The sequence below is a fragment of the Pseudonaja textilis genome, chromosome 2, assembly GCF_049901715.1.
Source record: "Pseudonaja textilis isolate UNSWEBS1 chromosome 2, rPseTex1.2, whole genome shotgun sequence".
In the NCBI taxonomy this organism is placed as follows: Eukaryota; Metazoa; Chordata; class Lepidosauria; order Squamata; family Elapidae; genus Pseudonaja; species Pseudonaja textilis.
Genome location: NC_141991.1, coordinates 11,139,180 through 11,165,697, shown reverse-complemented (window position 1 = coordinate 11,165,697; position 26,518 = coordinate 11,139,180). Strand labels below are relative to the sequence as shown.

Sequence of the window (26,518 nt, the reverse complement as noted above, 5' to 3'; positions counted from 1 at the left end):
AGAGGAGACGAATGTTACAAGGGAGGTCACATTTGATTTGCAGGACCGACCTTCAACCTCCTTGGCTTCTCAATCAGGTTATCAGCCGGGAACGGCTGATAATGAGGAACTTATGGAGTCTTCAGGTGAAGGTAATAATTTAGATGATTGCTGGGTGGATGTCAGAAGCAGGCGTCTCCTTACGAGAAGAAACCAACGGGAGCACAGGAGGAGGGCAGATCAGTAATTAGACTAATTAGCTGCTGCTCTATAAAGGGAGAGAGATGACTCTGCACTCTGTCCAGAACAAACTGTTTGCAAGGAGAACCGAAGATTTTGGCTTGGAGGATTTAAACCTGAAATATCTTGTTGGGACTTGGATTTATTTCGTTGGAACTATTAACTTGGACTATCTTGTGGAGGCTAACTACAGCTGTTATCAGTGAAGATTCCTGTTTGCTGCCTTTATTTGCGAGGACTGCTGCTTTCAGCCTTATCTGTTTATTTTGGAAGGTGGGACATAACATTTTTGTTCCGGACCTATCAGACCATCTTTGCAACGATGGATTTCACTCAAATGCAACAATTGATCGAGCAGCAGCAGTTACAAATTAATCAGTTACTTCAGAGCAATGTGTCCCTTCAGAATCAGGTAACTCAATTGTTAACGTTTGTTCCCAATTCTCAAACTGTTTCAGCTGCAGCTGGAGCCCCCCCTGCACCCCCTATGAGGAAAAACCCGGTAGCTATGCCAGAAAAATTTTCTGGGCAAACAGACATGTTTTCAACATTTTTGGGTCAGTGCCAACTGTATTTTTCTGTGAGGCCTGAAGATTTTCCAACCGACCGGGCTAAAGTGGGGTTTATTATTAGCTTGTTAACCGGGCAGGCTGCCAAATGGGCTACTCCCTTATTAGTACAGGATAGCCCATTATTAGACAATTTCCAGGGGTTTCTTCAACAGATGAACGTAATGTTTGAGAACCCGATTAAATCACAAATTGTGGACAGAAAGTTGAAGGATATTACTCAGGGCAAACGTCCCTTGCAAGAATACGTGGCAGAATTCCGCTTGTTGTGTATGGACTCTACCTGGAACGAACCAGCTCATATGGCAACATTTCAGGAGGGCTTGTCTGACATTATCAAGGATGAATTAATCCATGCAGAGCGTGCTTCGACTTTGGACACATTAATTACTCAATGCTTACATATTGAAGCTCGCTAACAACAACGTGGGTGTAAACGGACCGTTGCGGAACCATCTGTGTTTTCTCGTGCACGCATCCCGCCTATGAGGGTTTACCAATCCAGGATCCCAGCAGAGGAGCCGATGGAGATAGGCGCACTCCGCCCTCGCTTAACGGTGCAAGAACGTTCGAGAAGGTTTCAGGAAGGTTTGTGCCTTTATTGCGGGGGTTCGGGACATTTTGTAAATTCCTGCACTCGGAAGGGGACTCGTGGACCTGTACCAGAAACCAATGCTGGCCCATCGGGAAACAGGGTAGGCCCGACTTCGGGGAAACCCTAGGTCGGGCACAATTTCCACTCTCATCCCAAATTGCCGAAGTAAATTCTGGCCCTCCTCGACATTTACTTTTGGACACTCGTATATTCTTGCAATCCCGGAAGGAGGGAATTCCTGCCGTGGCACTGGTGGATTCAGGGGCTACGACAAGCTTTATTGACTATGATTTTGTGAAACATTTCATGCTCCGGATCTGCTTCGAGACTTTCATGCACGCTTCCCTTCGAAACCGCATCCGGATCGTCAGACCCGGGGGAAGGGCCCTGCGGTGAGGGATAGTGTTGTGATTCCGGCATCAGCTACAGGTTTTTTGAATGAAAGCTCCAGCGAGGAGGACTTGTATGAATCAGCAAGTATTAGTGATTTCAATGAAGAGGAGGAGACGAATGTTACAAGGGAGGACACATTTGATTTGCAGGACCGACCTTCAACCTCCTTGGCTTCTCAATCAGGTTATCAGCCGGGAACGGCTGATAATGAGGAACTTATGGAGTCTTCAGGTGAAGGTAATAATTTAGATGATTGCTGGGTGGATGTCAGAAGCAGGCGTCTCCTTACGAGAAGAAACCAACGGGAGCGCAGGAGGAGGGCAGATCAGTAATTAGACTAATTAGCTGCTGCTCTATAAAGGGAGAGAGATGACTCTGCACTCTGTCCAGAACAAACTGTTTGCAAGGAGAACCGAAGATTTTGGCTTGGAGGATTTAAACCTGAAATATCTTGTTGGGACTTGGATTTATTTCGTTGGAACTATTAACTTGGACTATCTTGTGGAGGCTAACTACAGCTGTTATCAGTGAAGATTCCTGTTTGCTGCCTTTATTTGCGAGGACTGCTGCTTTCAGCCTTATCTGTTTATTTTGGAAGGTGGGACATAACAGGCTTGTATGTAAATATTATAAATATTTATATAAATATTGATTTTTTTTACAGAAAAAGAGCAACTTTTACCCACATTCAGGCAATGCAGGCAGGCAGATATAGTTGCTCATAGAATCACAGATTCAATTAGATATCTGTGTTCCTGCCACCGGCTAGCTGAGTCTGCACTGGTTCAGTGCTAAGCAAGATTCCTCTCTACTTAAAATCAGAGCTGAAGATCTAAAGAGTAGTTTTAGGAATGCTAGGAATGTTGCACTTAACAACCTAGTTTCACGAACAGAATACTGACCTTTGTAACAACCCAGCCTTTAAAAGAAAAGCATACCTTTGTTTCTCCAATTCTTATATGACCGTTTTAATCTAACAACCCAACCAGAAAAAGGGTCATCAGGTCCCCTCACTTCTGTTTCTGGGGAAAAGTGGCAAGAAATCAGATCACAGCTTCCCTAAGCACTCCTACCATCTTAGTTGCAGAACTCACAGCCCATATGTAGTGTAGGCAGTGGATTGACAGAGGCAACACAGAGTAAACTTCAGCTGTAACTTTATTTTAACAATAAAGGGTTGCCGCGACTGCTGCGTGAACAAGGCTGCTAGCAGGCAAGAGCTGATGTCATTTGACAACTCCCTTTTATACTTGGCTGTCAAATGACATCAGACAATAGGAACAGTCCACGTTCCCACTGGAAGCACAGTGAGAACTTCGGCTCAGTCTCTAGGAACGCAATACTCCTTTCTCCCAAAATGGAGCATGTGTAGTCCTTCAGATACTCTTGGCACTTGCGCAGTCGGCTGGGTCTTCTTAGTTCAGTTGGAGCCGTCGCAGCATGAGGACCTTCTGCTAAATGCAGAGCCTCTGCCAATGATAGAACCAGCTTCTCAGTGTCCAACGGCTCAGGAAGCATCAACAAGGACTGTCCGGGCAGGCTGGCATTGTTGTTGGGACCATGGTGGCTTGCTTTGGATGTGGGTGGTCTGGTCATGGGGCAGTCATCTGGAGGGCCACCTGTAGAAGCACTCCAACAACCCCTTAATTGATCCACATGGTGCTGCGACCAATTTGCAACTGGACCTTGTATGACTTAGGGCCAGTTACAGCCACAATTCCACCTGGCAGCCATAAGGGGTGGCCCACATAGTTCCTGGCAAATACCTGCTCATTTTCAATGAACATCCTAACCTGGCTATTTGACCCTAAAGGCATTGCTGGAGCATAATTGGGATGGATGGAGTCTGTCCAAGATGGTTCTCAAATGTCAACCCATTAGGAGCTCAGCTAGGAACCTGTTTGTAGAAGTACAGGGGGTCATGTGCTGATTTAGAAGGTATTTAGCAAGTCTGGAGGGCCAGTCAGCAGGCCCAAGCCTTTCCAAGGCCTCCTTGGTAGATCTGACAGCTCTCTCAGCCAGGCCATTACTAGCTGGCTGAAAAGGGGCTTTTAGGACATGTCCAATCCTTAGGTTAGCCAGGTTAGCCAGGAATACACCAAAGTCATAGGAAGTGAACTGGGGTTCATTGTCTGACACAATGGTGTCAGGAAGACCATGGGTAATGAAGATTTGCAGCAGGGCTTTTGCTACAGCTTCGGAAGTTGTAGCAGGCTTTAAGACTAGCTCTACCCACTTAGAGAAAGTGTCAACTATTACTAAAAATGTTTGCCCATGAAAAGAGCCAGTCAAATCAATATGTAGCCTGGACATGGGGGTTCCTGAATCTTCCCATCTTCCTGGGATGGCTGCTGGTGGAGATGGTCTGGTGACCTGGCATGGCTGACAAGCATTTACTCAGCTAGTGATCTGGGCATCCATGCCAGGCCACCACACATAATTGTGAATTAAAGCCTTCATCCTGACAATGCCAAGATTGCCCTCATGAAGCACTGTCAAAATTGACCTCTGTAACTGAGACAGAATAACTATCCTAGTTCCCCATAGTAGGCAGCCTTTCAACGAAGACAATGCTTGCTGGTGAATTTTAAAAGGCAAGAATTCAGGTGAAAGAGGTGTTTGTCTGTTGCCTGATAGCAGGCCCAAAAGGGGCTTGTGGTCTGTTATTAGTTCGAAGTGGTGGCCATAGAGAAACTAATGAAACTTTTTAACTGAAGCAACTGCAGCTAAAGCCTCCTTGTCAATTTGACTGTAGTTGCATTCTGCAGAAGATAATGTTCTGGAGAAAAAGGCAATGGGTGCTTCGGACCCATTGGGTAGTCTGTGACTTACAACTCCAATGCCAAAGGCACTGTGGCTAAGACTAAAGGCTAATTTTTGTTGAATTGAATTAGGACAGCATCAGATGTAAGTAAAGATTTGACTGCTTTAAAAGCATAGGCTTCCTTAGGTCCCCAATGCCAAGAGGAGTGTTTGTCCAAAAGTCTATGCAGAGGTTCTGCAACGGAAGCCTTGTGGGGCAAAAAGGAGGTGTAAAAGTTAAGGAGTCCCAAGAAAGACAGCAGTTCAGTCTTATTAGAAGGTGTGGGTCCATCATGGATAGCGCGGACTTTGGAATCAGTTGGATGAATGCCAGGGGCATCAACTTGGTAGCCCAGAAATTCAACCTGCGGAGTGGCAATAGTGCACTTTTCTTTCTTCAATTTGAGGCCTGCTTTTCTGAAACACTCAAGGACAGATCAAACTCTTTGTATTAATTGAGGTTTGTCAGACACAGAAATTAATATTTCATTGAAATAAGCTATTACGCCAGGTAATCCTTGTAGCAGCCTCTTCATTAATGACTGAAAAATTCCTGGGGCCACACTGACTCCAAACTAGAGACACCTATACCTGAAGGTGCCCCTATGAGTTACAATAGTCTGTAGTTCAGCAGCTAAGTCATCAACAGGGTGATGTTGATATGCTTGGGACATGTCAAGTTTCATGAAAATGGTTCCTGGCTCGAAGGAATGAAGTAGATGCTAGATAACTGGGACTGGGTATGTGCTGATATGCAAATATTTATTTATTGAACATGTATAGTCTGTGCAAATTCTCAAACTGCCATCTTTTTTTAGGGGTGTCACTGTGGGTGTTTCTCACTTCGCAAAGTCCGCAGGTTCCAAAATTCCCTGATTAATTAGTTTATCCAGTTCCTTGTCCAGCTTAGGGAGGATTGCAAAAGGCACTCTTCGAGGCTTTAGACAGATTGGAACTGCTAGAGGGTCCAAATTGAAGAATATTGGGGTTCCCATGTAACATCCTAGGCCTTCGCTGAATAGATCAGCATAGTCATTAAACAGGGCATCCACTTCTAAATTGGTGATATAGTAGATTCCTCCTATATGAAGGCCAAGGGCAGGAAACCAGCAGGCTTGGGAGGAAACTATCCACCCCCACCAAAGGCAAGTGACCCTTAAAATTTTGAAAATGAATGAAAAACTTGCCTTTTTCGATGACTGGGATGGTTAGGGCTTGATAGTCATGCAGGGTTAGGTTGCAGTCCTGAAGCCTCTTCTTTGCCATTCACAGAAACAGTCACTTCAAGGTGCTCCAAGAAATGATGGAGAGTCCTGATCTGGTGTCTACTTCCATCTTACAAGGTTTTCCTTCTAAAGAGACAATAACACCAATTTTGTTACAGCCTTTGTCTATTGGTTTAGCTTGGTAGCAGGTGAAACAGTCTTCAACTTGTTTTTGAAAATGCTGAGTTGTCTGAGGTGGCTGAGGCTGAATAAAAGTTTTTCCTGCCTGACAGATCCTGGCTAAATGCCCCTTTCTTTGGCATTTTAGACTGATGGTATTCCTGAACTTGCAAGATGCCCTGAGGTGATTGTCTCCGCTGTTGTAATGACGAGGCAGTCGAGGTGTTTGATCATGATCAAATGAATCATGATGAACTTTATTGGAGTCTACTCTTGCATTTATACACATTTTTAGTAATCCTCCAACATTAGTTAACTTTAGTTATTGCTTAACTTTCATTACTGTTTAGCATAGTAATTAACACAATTAATTATCTCTAGTTAAAGTCTAACATATGTTTACTTCCTCTCTCTAATCCTCCTTTACATTAGTGACTTTGTTTGCCTGAGTTGTATTTGCTTTGTAAACATTCATTACCTAAGGTTTGCCATCAGATAGGAACATTCCTGCAATTACAACTCTACATATCCTTGTTTTTTTATTTTAAATGGAGGATTCAAAGATTTATGAATGTATTGGAATTGTAAAGGAGTAAGGGAGGGGGAAGTAGGATGAAACAATGCGAATAAATTTGAAATACATTGAATAAAACAACAGGTTGCAATTAGTACAATAATAATAATTATAACATAAAAGAAAAACTGTCAGAGCCAAGACCAATCAGGAAGCCAATTGGTTAGCCACTCAAAAGATGAGTACTGAGCATGGATATTATTTTGAATGTATGATTATAAATTGGCAAGCTCATCCTCAATAGTTTTATTCAAAGAATGAAAAAATCTGAGGATGAACTTTAGTGGCATACTTATCAAAAAAGAACCACATTAAAAATAGGAAAATTGTCAGGATACACATCAGGAGCTATATTAAATCCATACAAAGAAAAATTAATGGTACCTGACAACCAATAGTAGTTAGAACAATAACTATAATTCCCTAGCTTTTTAAAGATGTGCTGAGCAGCATCATAATCAGACCAATTAAGAAGCCAAGTGTGTTTAGCGTGACAACAGAAACACAGACCCCTTGTATATTGACTAACTTTCAAGTAACGCCAACAGACGGAATTCAATTGCATAGGGGGTTTAGAAAATAGCCAGGAGTGTGAAATAGATTGTAGTTGTGAGATAATAAATGTAGAAGATATGATCAAGTTAGGGGTAAAAGAAATTTGACCAGATGCCATTCGGGGCTCATAGTATAAAGTAATATTTGTGCCATGGGTCATAAACATGTATTGGGTATGACAAACCCACAAATTAGAGTTAAGACAAACCACAGAAGTGTCATTTTGAGCAGAAACACCATTAACCATAAACAAGAAAATACAAAGTAAAATTGTAACAGAATTAACAGTAATAATAACAAAAACAGCAGCAACAAGATTTTCAGGAGTCTGAGGTAATGAGGCCTGTTGCAGTTGTTGTTGAGCTTGATATATAGTAGATTTAACCTGGCCCCAAGTGATGGCTTGTGGGCGCTTTGACCTTGGAAAACGGGCTTCCGTGTTCAGATGAAGATTGAAATCTGGAATCAGGTTGTGAAGGCCCTGGTGCCATGCCATGCCATGATATGGACGAACACAGCATACTGGAACTCACACTGCTTATTGATTAGAAGGATCTTCCACGGCAGCGTAACCACAACCTCAGGTGATCAGTGGTTTAGGGCCTTTCCAGGTTGGACCTGGAGCTTGGCGATACTTTACCAAAGGCCTTGTTAAAGATTCAGTAGTTCAAAAATGCAAATTAACAGGTGAGTCTGCAAGAAAATCTAAAAAGGTTAAATAATTCCAAGTATATAATGCTACAGCAATGAGATTTTGAATCTTTTGCAGATGGTAAGGGCCAGACTCAGTTTGTAATTGTTTTTGAAGCAATGCCTTAAAAGTACGGTGAGCTCGCTCAACTATAGCTTGACCCTGAGAGTTATAAGGAATTCCGTGCACTAAAGTAATATTCCATTTCTGACAAAAGGTTTGAAATTCCTTACTAATATAAGCTGGGCCATTATCAGTTTTCAACTGAGAAGGCCGACTCATTGCAGCAAAAGAGGATAGGCAATGAGAAATAACATCCTGTTTTGAAACAGTAACCCAAAGGAAATGTGAATGAGTGTCAATAGACCTGTGAAGATAACAGTATGGCTTAAAGGTTGAAAATTGTGTTACATCCATTTGCCAAATTTGATTAGCTTGGGTTCCTTGTGGGTTGACACCCACTAGAAAGGGAACTGACAGTTGCCAACAAGTTGGACAAGCACAGACAATATCCTGAGCTTGAGATAATGAAATTTTAAATTGCTTTGCAAGCGATTTGGCATTTTGATGAAAATAAGAATGGCTATCAACAGGATCAACAAACAAAGATGCAACATCCTTTAAGGATTCATCTGCCTTCTGATTTCCTTCAGTCAAAGCATTAGTAAAGGGAGTATGATTTCAAATGTGTTCTACATACAAAGAATACAAGTGAGTTTCCAAACTATTCTTTAAAGATAAAAACAAGGATAACAAATTCTTTTCCAAAGAGAGAGCACAATAAGAAAAGGGATGAGATTGCATAGCTAAATACACATATTGAGTATCAACAAACTAGTTAATAGGTTGGTCATTGAACAATTGTAAAGCCAAAATCACAGCAGCCAGCTGATCACGTTGAGCTGAAGTCTGTGTGGCAGTAAATTTAGAATACCATTGTTGTTGAATCTGCCAGACAACCACACTCCTTGTAGGTAAGTCAGCAGTAAAAACTTTAAGAGCTTTAGAAATAGGATTTCGCACAAAAATGAAAGAAAAGGCCAGATTTAAAGTAGTAGTAACCACTATTCTAGGATCCTTGAGTAAAGAATACAAGTTTCCCACATATTGAGAAAAGGCTATCTGATATGATTCTGAAATCATCATCAAATGCTCATGTTCAACTTTTGTACGAGTGAAAGCTATGCTAATGAGATCCTGTCCTGTAAGATGTAAGGCTCGTTTACGACCTTTAATAATCAAATCCTCTAATGCTGATTGATAAGGATAAACATTTCTAGGCGGAGTAGCTGACAAATTAATCCATTCATGAAGGTTGACTGCTTGTGGAGAGGCATTAGAATAAAGACATCCTGTGGGTAAGGATGCAGTAGGAAGAATAGCTAAACAAAGTCCTATTGTTGAGGCTGTTATCCTGTCCACATATCGATGCTTAAACTTATTCAATGTTTCTTGAAGACATGTTCTTTGAAGATCAGTTAATACAACTAGATCTCCTGGTGATTGTGCTCCCTTCAAAGACTGAAATAAGGGCAACATATCACCAGTTGTAATGTAGAAGAATGGGTGTGCCCAATTAATAATGCCAAGTAATTTTTCCCATTGTACTAAGGTATATGATTTCTGTACTTGTAATTCAGGAAGAATTGGAATGAAGAAATTGTGCCACATTCTATGTCCTAAGTATGTATAAGGTTCTACCTTTTAAATTTTGTCTGAGGCTTTATACAATCCCTGTTGTGCCACAATATCCATTAACTCTTAACAACTTAGATTCATCAAAATCTGGGGCTGCTATCAATATATCATCCATATAATGATAGACTAAATAGGAAGGAAATTTATTCCCAAAGAGTTGAAGAGCATTATCCACGAAATATTGACAATATTATTCTAGAGAGGCTTTGTCATAATGAATGGCTGAGCTATTCTGACTGATAGGGTTCCCTTGAATTTCTGCCTCTGAGAGGCTGACAGCTCAGCAGCTTGAGATTCCTCTATTGCTATTTTAAGAGTCAAATCCCCTTTAGTTAGGAGGTATCTTTGTAACCTCAGATCTCTAACTCCACAGACTAGTTGGTCTAATAGCATGTCCTCAAGATAATCTCTAAACCCACAGGGTAAGGAAGCTGTTCGAAAAGCTGCCATATACCTGCTAATAGTCTCTTCTTCAGCCTGGGTTTGTCTCCTAAAGGTGTGGTGCCAGGCAATATGAGAGAGCTTAGGGAAATAATGGTTACACAGGATTTCCTGCAATTTTTCCCATGGAATAGCTTTTACTGATCCTGGTGCCAGTAATGTGGTAGCAGTGTCAAATACCGTGGCTCCTCAAAAGCTTAAAAAAACTGATTTTTTCCTGTGGCTAGAGATGTCAGTGAGATTGATAGCGTCTAGGAAGCAGTCAAAATGATTAATGTAAGACTCCCAAGTCTCTGCTGTTGGTCTGAAGGGGGGGAACACAGGGGTTGAAGTCATCTCGTCTTTTGAGGTGCTGGTTTCTTCTGAGGGAAATTGAAATTCGCACTCGTGAATAGTAACAACCAGCTCTTACAGTGACATTCAGCTCGGAAATGACTTCAGCTCTTTTTGAAGTGATTTTTGCTCAGCAATCTTGCTTGGTTGCCTCTAGACATATCCCATTCTAGTCACCAGTGTAGTATAGGTAGTGGATTGACAGAGGCAACACAGAGCAAACTTCAACTGTAACTTTATTTTAACCATGAAGGGTTGCCGCGACTTGCTATGATAACAAGGCAGCCAGCTTGCGGGCAACAGCTGATGTCATTTGACAGCTCCCTTTTATACTCGGATGTCAAATGACATCAACCAATAGGAACGGTCCACGTTCCTGCTGGAAGCACGGACCATAATGAGAACTTCAGCTCAGTCTCTAGGAACGCAATACCATAATTTATATAATAAACTAAAAAAACCTTCAAAATATAAAGGATCTTCAGAATCTTACATGAATATGGAAAGAAACACTGTGCGCATCAAGAAAAAAATGTCAACATAGACTATAACTCTATTTACTCAATGATACAGTCCACAGCCTGACATTTTCCTGGCTCTTTGTCAGCTGTGATCAAAAAAGGAATTTTCTGCGATGGATGGAAAGTGAAATTTAACTTCATCATGAGCAATTCAGCTTAACTTAAGATGAATAAATGAAGATCTAAGAAAAAAGAAAACCTGTTCTGTATTAGCATTCTTGGAAAACTCGCACCCTGATTGGCCCACCTGGACTGAAGCCCGATTGGCTGACTGACTGGCCGTGATTGGAGCGCTAGGAATCTCCCGCGATTGGCCGAGCCGATCGCGGGAGATTCGAAGCACTGCCATTGGCCGCCGAGCCGCCGGCCGGCTGTATAAAGCCAAGCGGTTTTACACACTTGCCTTTGTCCATGTCCAGAGCTGAAATAAAGAGCTGAATGTTCACTTAAGCATCTCGCCTCTTTTGTGACCCGATCCCCGGATTTAACACTGGCGACGAAGGTGGGATCATGAGGCGAGGACCAACTAGCACGTGGCATCGGTGACCAGCGCCCTACAAGATGGCCAGCACCCTGCCGCCCGCTCCATTCGACCCAGTAACCAAAGACTGGGAGTCCTATATTGACCGCTTCCAGATGTTTCTGGAATGCAGTAACCTCAAGGACGCCAACGGCCAGAGGAAGCGGGCAGTATTCTTAACGCACTGTGGGGCCGCGGTGTTCAAAATGGCCAAGGCACTCGCGAGGCCCACCGACGTCAAGGAGATGGATTGGGCTGACCTCGAGCCCATCCTGCGCCGCCATTACGCCCCCACCGTGCCCATCCTCATCCGCAGGTATGATTTTTACCACCGGGACCAGCGCGAAGGCGAGTCCATCAGCGATTTCGTGGCCCAGCTGCAGAACATGGGAGACCCCTGCGAGTTCCCCGAGCTGGACCAGGCGATCCGGGACCGACTCGTCCTCGGACTCCGAGACCCCGTGCTGCAGAGCCGGCTGATGGCCAGAGGCAACATCTCCCTCGCCGACACCCTCGCCGAGGCCACCGCCACCGAGGCCACCCGCCAGTCCGCAGCGCGGATGAGACAAACCAACGCGCCGGAATGGCCACCGACCAACGAGGCGACCCCAGCCGCCGCGAAGCCCCGGGACACCAGCCAGCGAGAGACGACCGCGCACCACGGCGACCTCGAATCCCAGTCCGACACCGAGGACGAGGACGAGGAGATCCATCGGTTGCAGACCGAGCGCGATCGCCGAGACCACCGGAGTCGTAAGTCGGGGTTCCGGTGCGCCGGTTGCGGCGGCGATCACCCCCGCTCCGAATGCCGTTTTCTCAATGCCATTTGCAGGCATTGCGAGAAGCGGGGGCATATCGCCAAGGTGTGCCGGAACAAGAAGAGCTACAGCCCGCAGCGCCGAGGCAACAGCCCACGACGACGGGACGGCACCCCACCCAGACACCGAGACCGACCCACAGAGAGCCGGTGGAGCCGCGACAACTGGAGCCGATGACTCAGCGAGGCACAGCGGCGTGAAGAAACCCATCAGACAGTCGTCATCGGCCATTCATCGACCACAGACGCCCGGAAGGTACACGTGGCCCTGAGCATCGAGGACCGGCCTTGCGAGATGGAAGTGGACTCCGGGTCCTTCCTCTCAATGGTCTCATGGCGCACAATCAAGCGCCTGGTCCCGACCATCCGCCGCAACGAGCTGGACGACCAGAAGCTAATCCTGAAAGACTACCAGGGAAACCGCATCCCTGTAGTTGGCATCGGGCACTTCAAGGTAACGTTCAAGAACCACACCGACGTCTTGCCACTCACGATCGTGGACCGGGACCACCCCAGCTTGCTTGGCCTACAATGGTTCGCCCCGCTTGGCATCAAAGTGACCGGCATCCACCGCACAGACGCGGCCGACTGGGAAGCGACCCTCATGAGGGATTTCCAGGAAGTCTTCGACAACTCGCTAGGCAAGTACCGAGGGCCCCCTATATCTTTCAACCTTAACCCCAACGTCACCCCATCCACCTAAAACCCCGGCGAGTGCCTTTTGCGCTCGTCGCGCAAGGGGTGCTAGAACCCATCGACCATGCCCGTTGGGAGACGCCCATAGTCACCCCCATCAAGCCCGATGGCTCCATTAGAATTTGCGGGGACTACAAGGCCACCCTTAATCACGCGCTACAGCAGAGCGCCTACCCCGTCCCAGTAGTGCAGCACCTCCTGCACTCACTGGGGGGAGGCCGGGTCTTCGCAAAACTCGATTTGGCACAAGCGTATCAACAACTGCCGGTCGACGCGGAGACAGCCGAGGCGCAAACGATTGTCACACACCGGGGGGCCTTTCGTTGCAACTGACTCCAATTTGGAGTCAGCGTCGCCCCAGGAGTCTTCCAAAGCCTCATGGAAAGGCTCCTCCAGGGCATCAAAGGGGTGGTTCCCTACTTTGACGACGTGCTGATCGCAGCCACCGACAAAGAACAGTTGGAGACCCGTTTAAGGGCGGTGCTTAACAAATTCAAAAACGCCGGCCTTAAAGTCAAAAGGGACAAATGCCAACTGCACACTGAGAGGGTCGAGTTCCTGGGGTACCTTCTGGACCGGCACGGAATACACCCAACCGGGAAGAAACTCAGGGCCATCAAGGAAGCCCCCACACCAACCAACAAGGCGGAGCTACAAGCATTTTTGGGGTTGCTTAACTTTTACAATGTTTTCCTACCCCAAAAGGCGACCGTGGCGGAACCCCTACACCGGTTACTCGATAAGGCGGCCACCTGGACCTGGGGGAAGCGGGAGGAGACTGCGTTCCAACGAACCAAGGACTTGCTAACATCGGACGCAGTCTTGATTCAGTACAGCGAGACCCTCCCGCTCTCGGTAACATGCGACGCCTCACCCTTCGGCATAGGAGCAGTCCTCAGCCACACCCTACCTGACGGGAAGGAAGCACCCATCGCCTTCTTCTCCCGGACACTAGCAAAACCGGAAAGAAACTACAGTCAACTAGACAAAGAAGCCCTCGCCATCGTCGCCGGAGTTAAAAGGTTCCACGAATACCTTTACGGCAGGAACTTCTCAATCATAACGGACCACAAGCCCCTGCTCGGAATACTCGCAGGGAACAAGGCCACCCCGAACATCCTGTCGCCCCGGATGACGAGGTGGTCCGAGTTCCTCGCGGCATACTCCTACGAGCTGTCACACCGACCCGGTAAGACCATTCTGCACGCAGACGCACTAAGCCGGGCACCTCTACCGGACATAGACGACGACCCGGCGCCCACAACGATGACCCTACAGATTGAGACCATGCCGTGCCCACTCTTAACTGCGCCAGACATTGCCCATGAAGCAAATAAAGACAAACGGCTGGCGCGGGTACTGAGCTGGGTAGAGCAGGGATGGCCAGAAGTTGAAGGTAACGAATATTTCAAACCCTTCAGAAACCGCCAAACTGAGCTGTTCTCACAAAAGGGTTGCATACTCTGGGGCGACCGGGTGGTCATACCGGAAGCACTGTGAGACAGAGTGTTGGCATTGCTGCACGAGGGACACCCAGGGGTTGTCAAGATGAAAGCCCTGGCCAGGAGCTACGCTTGGTGGCCGGGGATGGACAAACAAATAGAAACTTGGGTCGCTGGGTGCAGCAAGTGCCAAGAGTCAAGAGCCAACCCCCCGCCACCCCGATCCGAGAGTGGGAAACCCGAGAGGACCATGGTCGCGATTGCACATAGACTTCGCCGGACCAACCAAGGGTATACGTTCCTCATCACCGTAGACGCTTACTCCAACTGGTTGGAAGTAAGCACCATGAGAACAACAACGACTGAAGCGGTCATCGACAAGCTTAACAGACTCTTCGCAACGCACGGGTTACCGGACATCATAGTGTCGGACAACGGGCCCCAGTTCACGGCAATAACATTTGAAAAATACCTAGCCGAACGGGGCATCAGGCACGCCTTAACCTCGACGGCTCACCCGGCGGCAAATGGTAGGGCGGAACGAATGGTCCAATACACAAAAAAGGCCATTCAGAAAATCGAAACCGGCGACATCCAGGAAAAAATAAACAGACTACTGTTTATACAACACATCACGCCAAGCACAACAACGAACAAGAGCCCAGCGGAACTGCTGATGGGGAGGAAACTAAGATCCCCATTGGACCGCCTACACCCCACCTACAACCCAGAGAAACCCCCGGACTCCTCCAGCCGGTACCGGACATTCAACATCGGGGATGCCGTCTACGCGAAAAACTTCACGGGAGACCCCCTCTGGGTACCCGCACAAATAACGCAGGTAACCGGGCCCCGATCATACAGACTACAAACAACAGACGGAAGGAGCTGGAAGCGGCACATCGACCAGCTACGATCCAGACTAGCCGCCAACACCCCCATCGACCCAGCAACAACGGCGGCCAAAGAAAGCAGAGAGGGAGGGGAAGCCTCAACCACCAACCCAGAAACCAACGAAAGACCGGAACCAACCATGACACACACCCCAGCAGCGCAAGCCGAACACACCACCCACCAGAAGACAGCAACGACCAAGCAAACCAACCGGACTCACCTACAGACCTCGACTTGTCGCAGACGGGTTCTTCACCTGGAAGGTGCAGCCAAGCCAGCTCAACCAGCCCGAGAAAACAGAGCGGGAGCAACAGAAACCACAACTCGACCAGCCCAGGACACCCGGACGGGAGTTGCGGCGCCAGGCCCGGCTCACCTCACCAGGCGGTTCCATCGACAGAGTGGAGAGCGACGCGGAGCCCGTCTGAACCGGCCAGCGACCTCACACAGACTGAACCGCGCAGGTCGACCAGGCAAACTCGAAGCCCCACCTACCTGCGCGACTACGTCACGACGCGGCGTCAGACGAAACCATGAGGGGAGGGGTGTTCTGTATTAGCATTCTTGAAAACTCACACCCTGATTGGCCCACCTGGACTGAAGCCCGATTGGCTGACTGACTGGCCGTGATTGGAGCGCTAGGAATCTACCGCGATTGGCCGAGCCGATCGCGGGAGATTCGAAGCGCTGCCATTGGCCGCCGAGCCGCCGGCCGGCTGTATAAAGCCAAGCGGTTTTACACACTTGCCTTTGTCCATATCCAGAGCTGAAATAAAGAGCTGAATGTTCACTTAAGCGTCTCGCCTCTTTTGTGACCCGATCCCCGGATTTAACAAGAAACAATTCCTACTCTTAACATTAGTCAGGGTTAAAGGCTAAAACATACAATGAATGGTTGCAAGTACTCAGTATGGCTAGTCTAGTGAAGAGAATTGCCAGGAGAGACATGATAGCAGTGTTCCAATATTTGAGGGGTTGCCACAGAGAGGAAGGTGTCAAGCTATTTTCTAAAGCACCCGAAGGCCAGACAAGGAATAATGGATGGAAACTGAACAAGGAGAATTTAGCCTGGAAATTAGGAGAAGTTTTCTGACAATGAGAATAATCAACCAATGGAATAGGTTGCCTTCAGAAGTTGTGAGAGCTTCATCACTGTAAGCTTTCAAGAAGAGATTAGACTGCCATTTGTCAGAAATGATGTAGAGTCTCCCAGAGGTAGTATTTGGCAGGTTCTGACCAGTTCTGGAGAACCGGTAGTGGAAATTTTGAGTAGTTCTGAGAACCGGCAAATGCTACCTCTGACTGGAGATTTTACAGTATCCTTGCCCTACCACACCCACCAAGCCATGCCCATAGAACCGGTAGTAAAAAAATTTGAATCCCACCACATATGTTTTAGGCTCCAGTCCCCTAATCATCCTTATTGCTTTTCTCTGTACTTTTTCTCAACATCTTTTTATAGTGTGGTGACCAAAACTGGATGCAGTACTCTAGGTGTGCTCTTACTAAAGCTATATAGAGTGGTATTAGTATCTCACTTGATCTTTATTGTATCTCTCTGTTAATTAGCTTTTTTGGCTGCTGCTGCAAACTACTGGCTCATATTTAGCTGGTTGTCCACTTATACTCCAAGATCCCTCTCACAGTTATTGCAATAGAGCCTGGTTTCACCCAGTCTGTATATGTACTTTTGGTTTCTCTTGCCTAAGTGTAGGACTCTACTTTTGTCTACATTGAATTTCATTTTGTTAGATACGGCCCAGGGTTCTACACTGTCAAGATCAATCTGCACCATATTGTTAACATCATCTGAAAAGTGGTTCAGCTCTGCTTTGAAAGAACAACATTTGGTGGCACTCATGCCCTCTCCACTTCTAAAATTTGTTAAATATTTGTTGAAATACAGCATTTCCCTTTTCCTATTCATACATCAATTTTCATTAGAAGGCTGGAGAAGATTGCACAAAAAGATGATAGACTCTCCCTCAGGAGGAGGTTAAAGCATCTTGTCCCCCAAACCACCTCATTAACTGTATGATGTGGACCAGGACATGGGTATTTGACTAGTTCCAAGAAGGTGTCTATGGAGATTCTCAGCCATCCATGTCATGGTTATCCCAAAGGTGCTTTTGCAAGAGGCAACTGGCTTTCCTTGTTTGAATACATTCTTTCAACAGTTCCAAGAAGATGCCACACCCATTTGTACTACTCAGGTGACCCTAATGACATAGAAAAATATCCAGGTGGCCTCAATGATTCTCTAAAAGAATGAAAATGACCAGCTGTCTGCAATTATAAATCTTTCCATTCCCCACCATCCAGTCAGAGCTGAAGAATCTTCTTGAATGGGAAGTGAAACATCTTCAAAGAAAGACAAGAAAGTCCAGTTGTCTCTTGAAAAAGTGTTGAGGTAATTCCCCGTTAGGAGAATGAGAAGATATAGGAAGACTTATTTGAGAGAAGTGTTTGAATAATACACACACAGTACACAGATACACTGTACAATAAATGTAGGTTTTTACTTCCAGACAGGTTTAAGCAAAGTCCAAAATAAGCAATCCAAAGTCATTCACAAGTTAAATCAGTCAGTTTTCAATCCAGGGATAATCCAAATATCAAACCCAGTGTCAAAAAACAGTTCAGTAACAAATTTACATCAAATGTAGAAATATCAGTCAATTAGAAGAAATGGAGGAACAGCAATATTTTCCAAGAGAAGGAAACAGAGATACTCACTCAGACACACTTTCTTCTGAGACTAAGACTAAAACAATCCAGGTTTCTGGCTCCATCTTATGGCTGTTTGAGATACCACACCTAATTACAGTTTTGCATTTTCTTAAAGATACAATTTTAAAATGTTTATCCTGGTTTATATATTTCTAACCCAACTAGCTGTTAGGTGACATATAGAATAAGTCTCATAGATAAGACCAGGGCCTACCTTCATTTCCTAATGACAATCTGTGGACTCTTTGGTTTGGATTCTTTGGACTGTCCAGAAGCAGAATATGACGGTGTATGCATTACCACAACTTCTGATTCAGCATTTAGGGGCAATTTTACTTCTCCCTGACATCAATGGGACATTCAATCATCCCATTCTGTAGAAATTCCTTTATAAAAATCTTATTATGGTCTATGTTAGCTACTTTCTTGTTTAACTTATTTATAATAACTTAGTTGACTAGTTGCTGAATCCAGATTAAACTACTAATGTGATCTTGAGCCCAAAATTGCAAAGCACACCAACTGCAGATGAATGATGATACAACTAAACTAATGGAAATTTTAGGGCACCACCAACATATTTTTGGCATCAGCAAAAGATTCACATTGCACAAATATCACATTTCAAAAACCTCATAGCAGGTATGCTAAAATTCCACGAAAGATATGCCATCTTAAGAGTTCAAAAGAGCTGAGTGAACATCTAGGAATTCTACTAGACAAGGATGTGGAACAGGATCTTGCACCAGCCTTTTAATCATTTCAACCAAAATTGTTGGCCTGCTTATGGATGGAGGGCAGCTTGGAGCAGTTTATAAGTGTGGCTTGTTGGAAAATGCTGAGACTTAAAATCCCCGTCTCACATTTCTTCATTTCTTCTGGTTATAAGCTGCTCCTTCATATTCAGGTCTGGCCTCAGAATGATTATGTAGCATTTGGGGATGAAGATGCAGCCCAGCAACCCAGCACTAGAGGCCAAGATGGAGAAGATCTGCACAGCCACCATGTATTTCCCTTTGGTGCTCAGGTAGGTGGGCACAAAAGTCACCCAGACACTGCAGAAGACCAGCATACTGAAGGTTATAAGCTTGGCTTCATTAAAAGCCCCAGGAAGGTTCCTGGCCAGGAAAGCCACTATGAAACAGATGGTGGCCAGGAAGCCCAGGTAGCTGAGGGTGATGTAGAACATGACAATGGAGCCTTCATTGCATTGCAAGATGGCCACTCCAGGTTGAGAATGAAAGTCAAATTCAGGGAATGGGGGAGAAGCTCCAAGCCAGATGGAGCAGAGGATAATTTGGACAGCAGAACAAGAAAGGATGATGGAATTGGCTAAACTCTTCCCCAACCATCTCTTCACTCGGTTTCCTGGTTTTGTGGCCAGGAAAGCCAGCACCACTGTGATTGTCTTGGCCAAGAGAGAGGAAATGGCAACTGAGAAAGTGATGCTGAAAACCATCTGTCGCAAAAGGCAGGTGACTTTCCTTGGTTGACCAATGAAGAGAAAAGGAGACAAGAAGCAAAGCAAGAGGGAGACCAGGAGGATAAAAGAGAGGTCACGATTGTTAGCTTTGACAATGGGACTTTCTAGATATTGAAAGAATATAACGAAGATAAAACCTGAAGTTAGGAACAAGAATAGGGCAAAGGAGACCAAGATGATGCCCAGATATTCTTCATGCAATAGAAAGGATACAGCTTTGGAGATACATTGAACTCGGTCTTCATTTGGATACTTATCATCTGGACATTTCATGCATTGTTCCATATCTGAGAAAACAACAAAGCAATATTTCTTTAATCTTCTGTCCTTTTACATTTCAAGAAATACTTTTGTGCCACAACAGTTGGTACCCCAAGCATTTTCAAAGAAGCATTTGTTAAGAGTTGAACAAAAAAAAATTCTGAAGAATGTGATTTTCTATCTCTAGGTGTGTTTGTCATCTCTCTCTCTCACACACACACATCTTTCTATCTATCAATCTACCTACCTACCTACCCATCTATCTAACATCATCTATCATCATCCATCCATCTGTCTACATATCTTTCATCCATTCATTAGCTATCTATATCATCATTATCTATCTATCTATCCATCCATCCATCATCATCATCTATCAATCATCATCTATCATCATCCATCCATCATCTACCTATCTACCTACCTACCTACCAACCTATCTATCTACCTATCATCTGCCAAACATCTATCTATCATTATAATCTACCTATCATCATCCATCTATCCATCCATCTATCCATCCATCCATCATCATTATCTATCTAACTATCTATCTATGTATCTATCTATCTACCTACCTACCTTTCATCTATCATCTGTACCTATGTTGCTAAGGTGTACCAAATTTGGGGAAGTTCTAGGAAATGAATAATTTCCTCTGTAACATGCAGATACTTGATAGGAAGCTGCATTATTAGAAGTGTGAAAATGAAATAGTTAACTTTTCTAGGCAAATATCCTGGGTTGTGCCTAATGACATTTGTTAATATACTGAATCCCAAGGATGTTGTATCTTATAAAACCTAGTTAGCTCACAAAGAAATGGCTGCTGGCAGCAATGGTAAAATGTGTCAAATGAGGAGCAGTCATAACTGTCCAAGTCATTGTGGAGCAGCAACACCTTCCCAATGACCCTCAAGGGGAAGCCCATGGAGAATGCATCAAAATTAGCCTTACATTAGGTGGACCTAAAATAATGCCTTGAGATTCAAAGAATGTTCCTAAAGATATAAATGTGGAAGATCACATTCAAAAGTAAAAAGCAGAAGAGATATTGGCTCTGGGTGTAATAAAGTTTGCTCAATATTTCACATTTCTGCCTTTATCCAGCTTCTCCTTTAAGAATTTTTTTTTACTATTCTTTCCTTTAGATCATAAATTGTGCAGTATGAAAATTAACAAGCAGTTGAGCTTCAAACTGTTTTTTTAATTTGCAGTTCCATATAAACACTCTGGATGAATCCACTTCTACAAGCCCTTCCATTATCTTCAGCCTGAGCACCTTCTTGAATGGAGATGGTCCCCTCTGGACAAGGAATGCAGTCATAGCAGCAAACTGGCTCTCCTTCTCGAGCTTGCTTGACAAATCCAGGTTGACATTTTTCCACACATTTGGACTGAGGAAGAGACTAAGCAGAAAAACAGGAATTAAAAAAAAAAATTAGCACTAACCAGCCTGACATGCTGACATGTTCTTGAAATAAGATTTAAAGTGACTGCTCAGTTTTTCGAACTGTAGTGATATGAGATAGATGTGAGGTCATTAGAACATGTCCCTCAAAAAGTGTGAGCCAGGTATCTTTTGCTGCAGCATCTGGGCAATGGATATGAGTTGTCAGTCGGAGATATTTATAAGGCTTAACCAGGTGTCCAAGACAAGGTCCTTTCTGCTGAATAACTTCAATAATAACAACTGGCATGAAAGAACAAATTTGTTCCATGTTAGTTGAACAATAACATATCTGAATTACAAATCTGTATAATTAGTATAAAACTAATACGAAGTTTGTTATTAGTTACATTTGGAGACTTCATTCCCCTCCTCCCCCCCCAAAAAACTTGAGGAGGCTAACAATCAAGATGAACATTTGCATTCAAGGGTTTTTAGATAAGGTGCTCTCTTGTAGAAGCCTAAGGCCAAATCTAAGTAGAAATTCTTTTCAAACTGTCTCTCATTATATCGGATATCAGCAAAGGCTTTTCTCTTCAAATTTCTAAGTTCTATCATATCACAAGACCTAAAATGGACACCTAACATCAAAAACGTTATCAAAAAAGCACAACAAAGAATGTTCTTTCTGTGCCAACTCAGAAAGCTCAAACTGCCCAAGCATCTGCCAATCCAATTCTTTAGAAGAATGATTGAGTCTGTCATCTGCACCTCTATAGCTGTCTGGTTTGGTTCTGCAACCCAACTAGACAGAAACAGACTTCAGAGATTAATTAGGACTGCAGAAAAAACAATTACTACCAACCTGCCTTCAATCGAGGATTTGTATACTGCATGAGTCAAAAAGAGGGCTGTGAAAATCTTTACAGTTCGCTCATATCCCAGGCATAAACTGTTTCAACTCCTACCCTCAAAATGACGCTATAGAGCACTGCACACCAGAACAATTGGACATAAGGACAGTTTTTTCCCAAACGCCATCACTCTGCTAAACAAATAATTCCCTCAACACTTTCCAACTATTTACAAAGTCTGAACTATTATTACTATTAATCTTCTCATCACTCCTCATCACCCATCCCCTCCGACTTGTGACTGCATGATTGTAACTTTGTCGCTTGTATCCTTACGATTTATATTGACTGTTTCCTAGTATGATTTGATTGCTTATTGTACACTGTAACTATCATTAAGTCTTGTACCTTATGATTCTTGACTCTTGATGAATGTATCTTTTCTTTTATGTACACTGACAGCATTTGCACCAAGACAAATTCCTTGTTTGTCCAATCACACTTGGCCAATAAAGAATTCTATTCTATTCTGTTCTGTTCTGTTCTATTCTCTGCATCAAAGTCATGTTTCAATGCTTCCGTTTTCTGGTTCAGGACATTGTAGAACATCATTATAACTCCATGGGAACTCAAAGCTTTGGACCTTCTTCCTAGGAAGAGAAGGGTTATTGCTCTTTCTCACTGGGTGAAAAAGAGGCAGGGATAATTCTGGCCAGGTCTGAGTTGCTTCAGTATATCTTTTCTGCCAGTTCATGGGACAGTCACCCATACAAGGACAAGATGAATCCTGATTACAAAGCTTATTTCCCACTGGAACCAAAAGGGACTTCATCCAGTTTAAATACAATTTCATGAACTAGGCACTGATCAACAAAATTGCCTTCTTCTTTTACAATTAGAGGACAACCTGAGGCTATCATTCCTAGCACTTGAAGGTCTTTTACCATTTTTCATGTGGCTTCTCCATTTCAATAATAAGCCATGGTGCATAGACTTAGCCCAATGAAATGGGTTGCAATTTTTTGGAAAAGAAAGAAAAGACATAAATGTTTCTCTCACCTTGTTGTGTAACTTTAGCCATGACAAAAGATCTTGGTTGATAATAATTCTCTTTCTTTCAAAAGTCACCATTTTCTTTTTGATGAGAGACTTCTTAGGGAAAAACACCCAGCTCACAATCTTCAGGTTAGCTGCTAAATCTCCATTTTGGTCCAAGTACAGTTCGAATATGGAAAGATTGAAAAACTCATTCTTCTCCAGAAAGGGTTGAAACTACAATGGGAACATCCAGAAATTTTAAAAGCAATAAACATGGCAACTTATCCCTTTTTGTTCTTTTTTCTCCTATATTGGTCTAATTTGTAAATAGTCCTGTTTGGGAGAACAGGTTTTACTGAAGCAGAATGGGAAAATACTAGACAAGTTTTATTATAATTAGCAGAAGTTCTTTGGCTTATATTGCAAAATTATAGAAGTTGCTTAATTCTATGTTGTGAAAGTTGAGAAAACTTGCTGAATCTAACTATAAGCATGATGACCTATGAACTAGATATTTTCTGTATCAAGCTATATGGCAAGGCTAGGTATGGAAAGTAACAGATGGTTTAAGATAAACATGTATATGCTAAATTGTGCAAAATGATTAATTAGGACTACTTCTCCTTTCTGTAGAACATATGTTATGGTATAGCTTGATAAGGGAAATGCCCTGGTTGAAGCTGAACCTTTGTGCAGATAACCCTGCATTCTCCAACCTTTCATGGTCTTGTTTCCTTAATTGGAAACAGGATCTGCTACGACATTACCACTAAAAATGAAAAAGAAAAGTTCAGCAAAGTTCATCAATAATACTGACAACTCATGTATTGGAAATGTTATACATATGGAAAAAACGTATTTATTTTCCTATTACACCTTAGAAATTATAGTACCAAAGAGACTCCATCTTTGTTCTTAATTAAAGTCATCTGAACACTTATATAAGTATATCATGCTTTTGTAACTTGTTATTCTGCAAAGTTAAAAATATTATGTTCTTGGCTGAAGTGGGGTTTTTAATTTGGCTTGAGATTTCATGTCAGGAATACTAGGCAATCCTGACATTATTTTTGTGAGGGAAGTCTCTAGAAATCCTATGTGTGAGAAACAGGAAGGATTATGTAACTTTTTCTATGTGATATACTATAAATGTTATCATATATAACAAAGGCGGTGTCTCCTTTCTCCTACGTGTTTGGGAATTGGGGTCCTATTTGCAAATATCTTTAATAAACCTTATGTCAACTAAAAAGATACTCCTTTGGTCTTTTTAGCTGCCAGAAAAAGGGAGTGGGAGAAAACAAGGCATTCTTGTGATGGTTAGATAATCACCCTGGCATCCCAAAGTTGTCGGAGCATAAGAAGGTTATTGAAGAGCATGATGGATGACTCTTGCAGATGGATGTGTCCCATTGGAGAAGTCATATCCAGGGGGTTGGGGAAAGACCAGGGTCAAGGGAGAAATGTATGATGTAATTTAGTATTGGTTGCCCCCAGCTACGCGAAAACATGGCAACTTCTAATAAACCAATTTACTTTTCTCTGAGATGTGACTAGAGATTTTGATTTGAATAAGAGTGGATCTGTTAGAGGCCTGATACCTTTCTTACTCATCCTGGTTATCAAGTCTGTTATTTTTATACTCTCATCTCACAGGGAAAATGATAATTTACAAAATTTGTCAATTTTAGGAACCATTCTAGAGCAGATCACAGATAAATTACACAAATGAAGAGAATATTTATAAAACAAATTCCTTGTTTGTCCAATCACACTTGGCCAATAAAGAATTCTATTCTATTCTGTTCTATTCTATTCTCTGCATCAAAGTCATGTTTCAATGCTTCCATTTTCTGGTTCAGGACATTGTAGAACATCATTATAACTCCATGGGAACTCAAAGCTTTGGACCTTCTTCCTAGGAAGAGAAGGGTTATTGCTCTTTCTCACTGGGTGAAAAAGAGGCAGGGATAACTCTGGCCAGGTGTGAGTTGCTTCAATATATCTTTTCTGCCAGTTCATGGGACAGTCACCCAAACAAGGACAAGATGAATCCTGATTACAAGGCTTATTTCCCACTGGAACCAAAAGGGCCTTCATCCAGTTTAAATACAATTTCATGAACTAGGCACTGATCAACAAAATTGCCTTCTTCTTTTACAATTAGAGGACAATCTGAGGCTATCATTCCTAGCACTTGAAGGTCTTTTACCATTTTTCATGTGGCTTCTCCATTTCAATAATAAGCCATGGTGCATAGACTTAGTCCAATGAAATGGGTTGCAATCCTTTGGAAAAGGAAGAAAAGACGTAAATGTTTCTCTCACCTTGTTGTGTAACTTTAGCCATGACAAAAGATCTTGGTTGATAATAATTCTCTTTCTTTCAAAAGTCACCATTTTCTTTTTGATGACAGATTTCTTAGGGAAATACACCCAGCTCACAATCTTCAGGTTAGCTGCTAAATCTCCATTTTGGTCCAAATACAATTCGTATATAGAAAGATTGAGAAACTCATTCATCTCCTGAAAGGGATGAAACTAGAATGGGAACACCCAGAAATTTTAAAAGCAGTAAACATGGCAACTTATCCCTTTTTGTTCTTTCTTCTACTACAGTGGTCTAATTTGTAAAAAGTCCTGTTTGAGAGAATAGGTTATACCACTAAAAATGAAAAAGTTCAGCAAAATTTGTCAATAATACTGACAATTCATTTATTACAAAACTTATATATGAAAAAAATATATGTATTTTCCTATTATACCTAAGAAATTACAATACCAAAGAGACTCCATCTTTGTTCTTAATTAAAGTTATCTGAACACTTATACCATGCTTTTGTAACTTGTTTTTCTGCAAAGTTAAAAATATTATGTTCTTGGCTGAAGTGGGGTTTTTAATTTGGCTTGAGATTTTATGTCAGGAATACTAGGTCATCCTGACATTGTTTTTGTGATGGAAGTCCCTAGAAATCCTATGTGTGAGAAACAGGAAGGATTATGTGACCTTTTCTATTGATGTATTATAAATGCTTGTAACCACCTTAAAGGCAGTGTCTCCTTTCTCCTACTTGTTTGGGAGCTGGGGTCCTATTGGCAAATATCTTCAATAAAGCTTATGTTAACTAAAAAGATACTCCTTTGGTTTTTTTAGTTGCCAGAAAAACGGACTGGTGGAAAACAAGGCATTCTTGAAATGCTTAGATAATCACCCTGGCAGCCCAAAGTTGTTGGAGCATAAGAAGGTTATTGGAGAGCATGATGGATGACTCTTTCAGATGGATGTGTCCCATTGGATAAGTCACATCCAGGGGGTTGGGGAAAGACCAGGATCAAGGGAGAAATGTATTATGTAATTTAGCATCGGTTGCAGCTAGGCATGCACCAAAATGGCAACTTCTAATAAACCAATTTACTTTTCTCTGAGATGCAACTAGAGACTTTTGATTTGAATGAGGATGAATTTGTTAGAGGCATGATAGCTTTCTTACTGATCCTGGTTATCAAGTCTGCTATTTTCATACTCTCATCTCACAGGGAAAAATGATAATTTATAAAATTTGTCCATTATAGGAACCATTCCAGAGCAGATCACAGATAAATTACACAAATGAAGAG

General features: G+C 43.2%; 2 protein-coding genes across 6 annotated transcripts in view; one reads left to right on the top strand and one right to left on the bottom strand.

Moving 5' to 3' along the window:
• LOC113451539 (vomeronasal type-2 receptor 26-like) overlaps nucleotides 1-26,518 on the top strand; it is a 214,170-nt gene that overhangs the window by 19,155 nt on the left and 168,497 nt on the right. The window lies entirely within an intron of this gene.
• The window catches only part of LOC148126708 (vomeronasal type-2 receptor 26-like), a 74,153-nt gene continuing 65,716 nt past the window's right edge, over nucleotides 18,082-26,518 (bottom strand). For 3 of the 5 annotated variants that reach the window (XM_087927898.1, XM_087927899.1, XM_087927900.1), the window contains exons 4-5: nucleotides 20,902-21,028; nucleotides 18,082-19,645 (exon numbers count right to left, since the gene is read on the bottom strand). In XM_087927898.1, coding sequence (XP_087784024.1) covers nucleotides 18,735-19,645; nucleotides 20,902-21,028 — 1,038 coding nt within the window. In that variant the 3' untranslated portion in view covers nucleotides 18,082-18,734. Of the gene's footprint in view, nucleotides 19,646-20,901; nucleotides 21,029-22,271; nucleotides 22,530-22,922; nucleotides 23,473-26,518 lie in introns of those variants that run through there. The other 2 variants (XM_087927903.1, XM_087927904.1) reach the window with 2 other exon arrangements.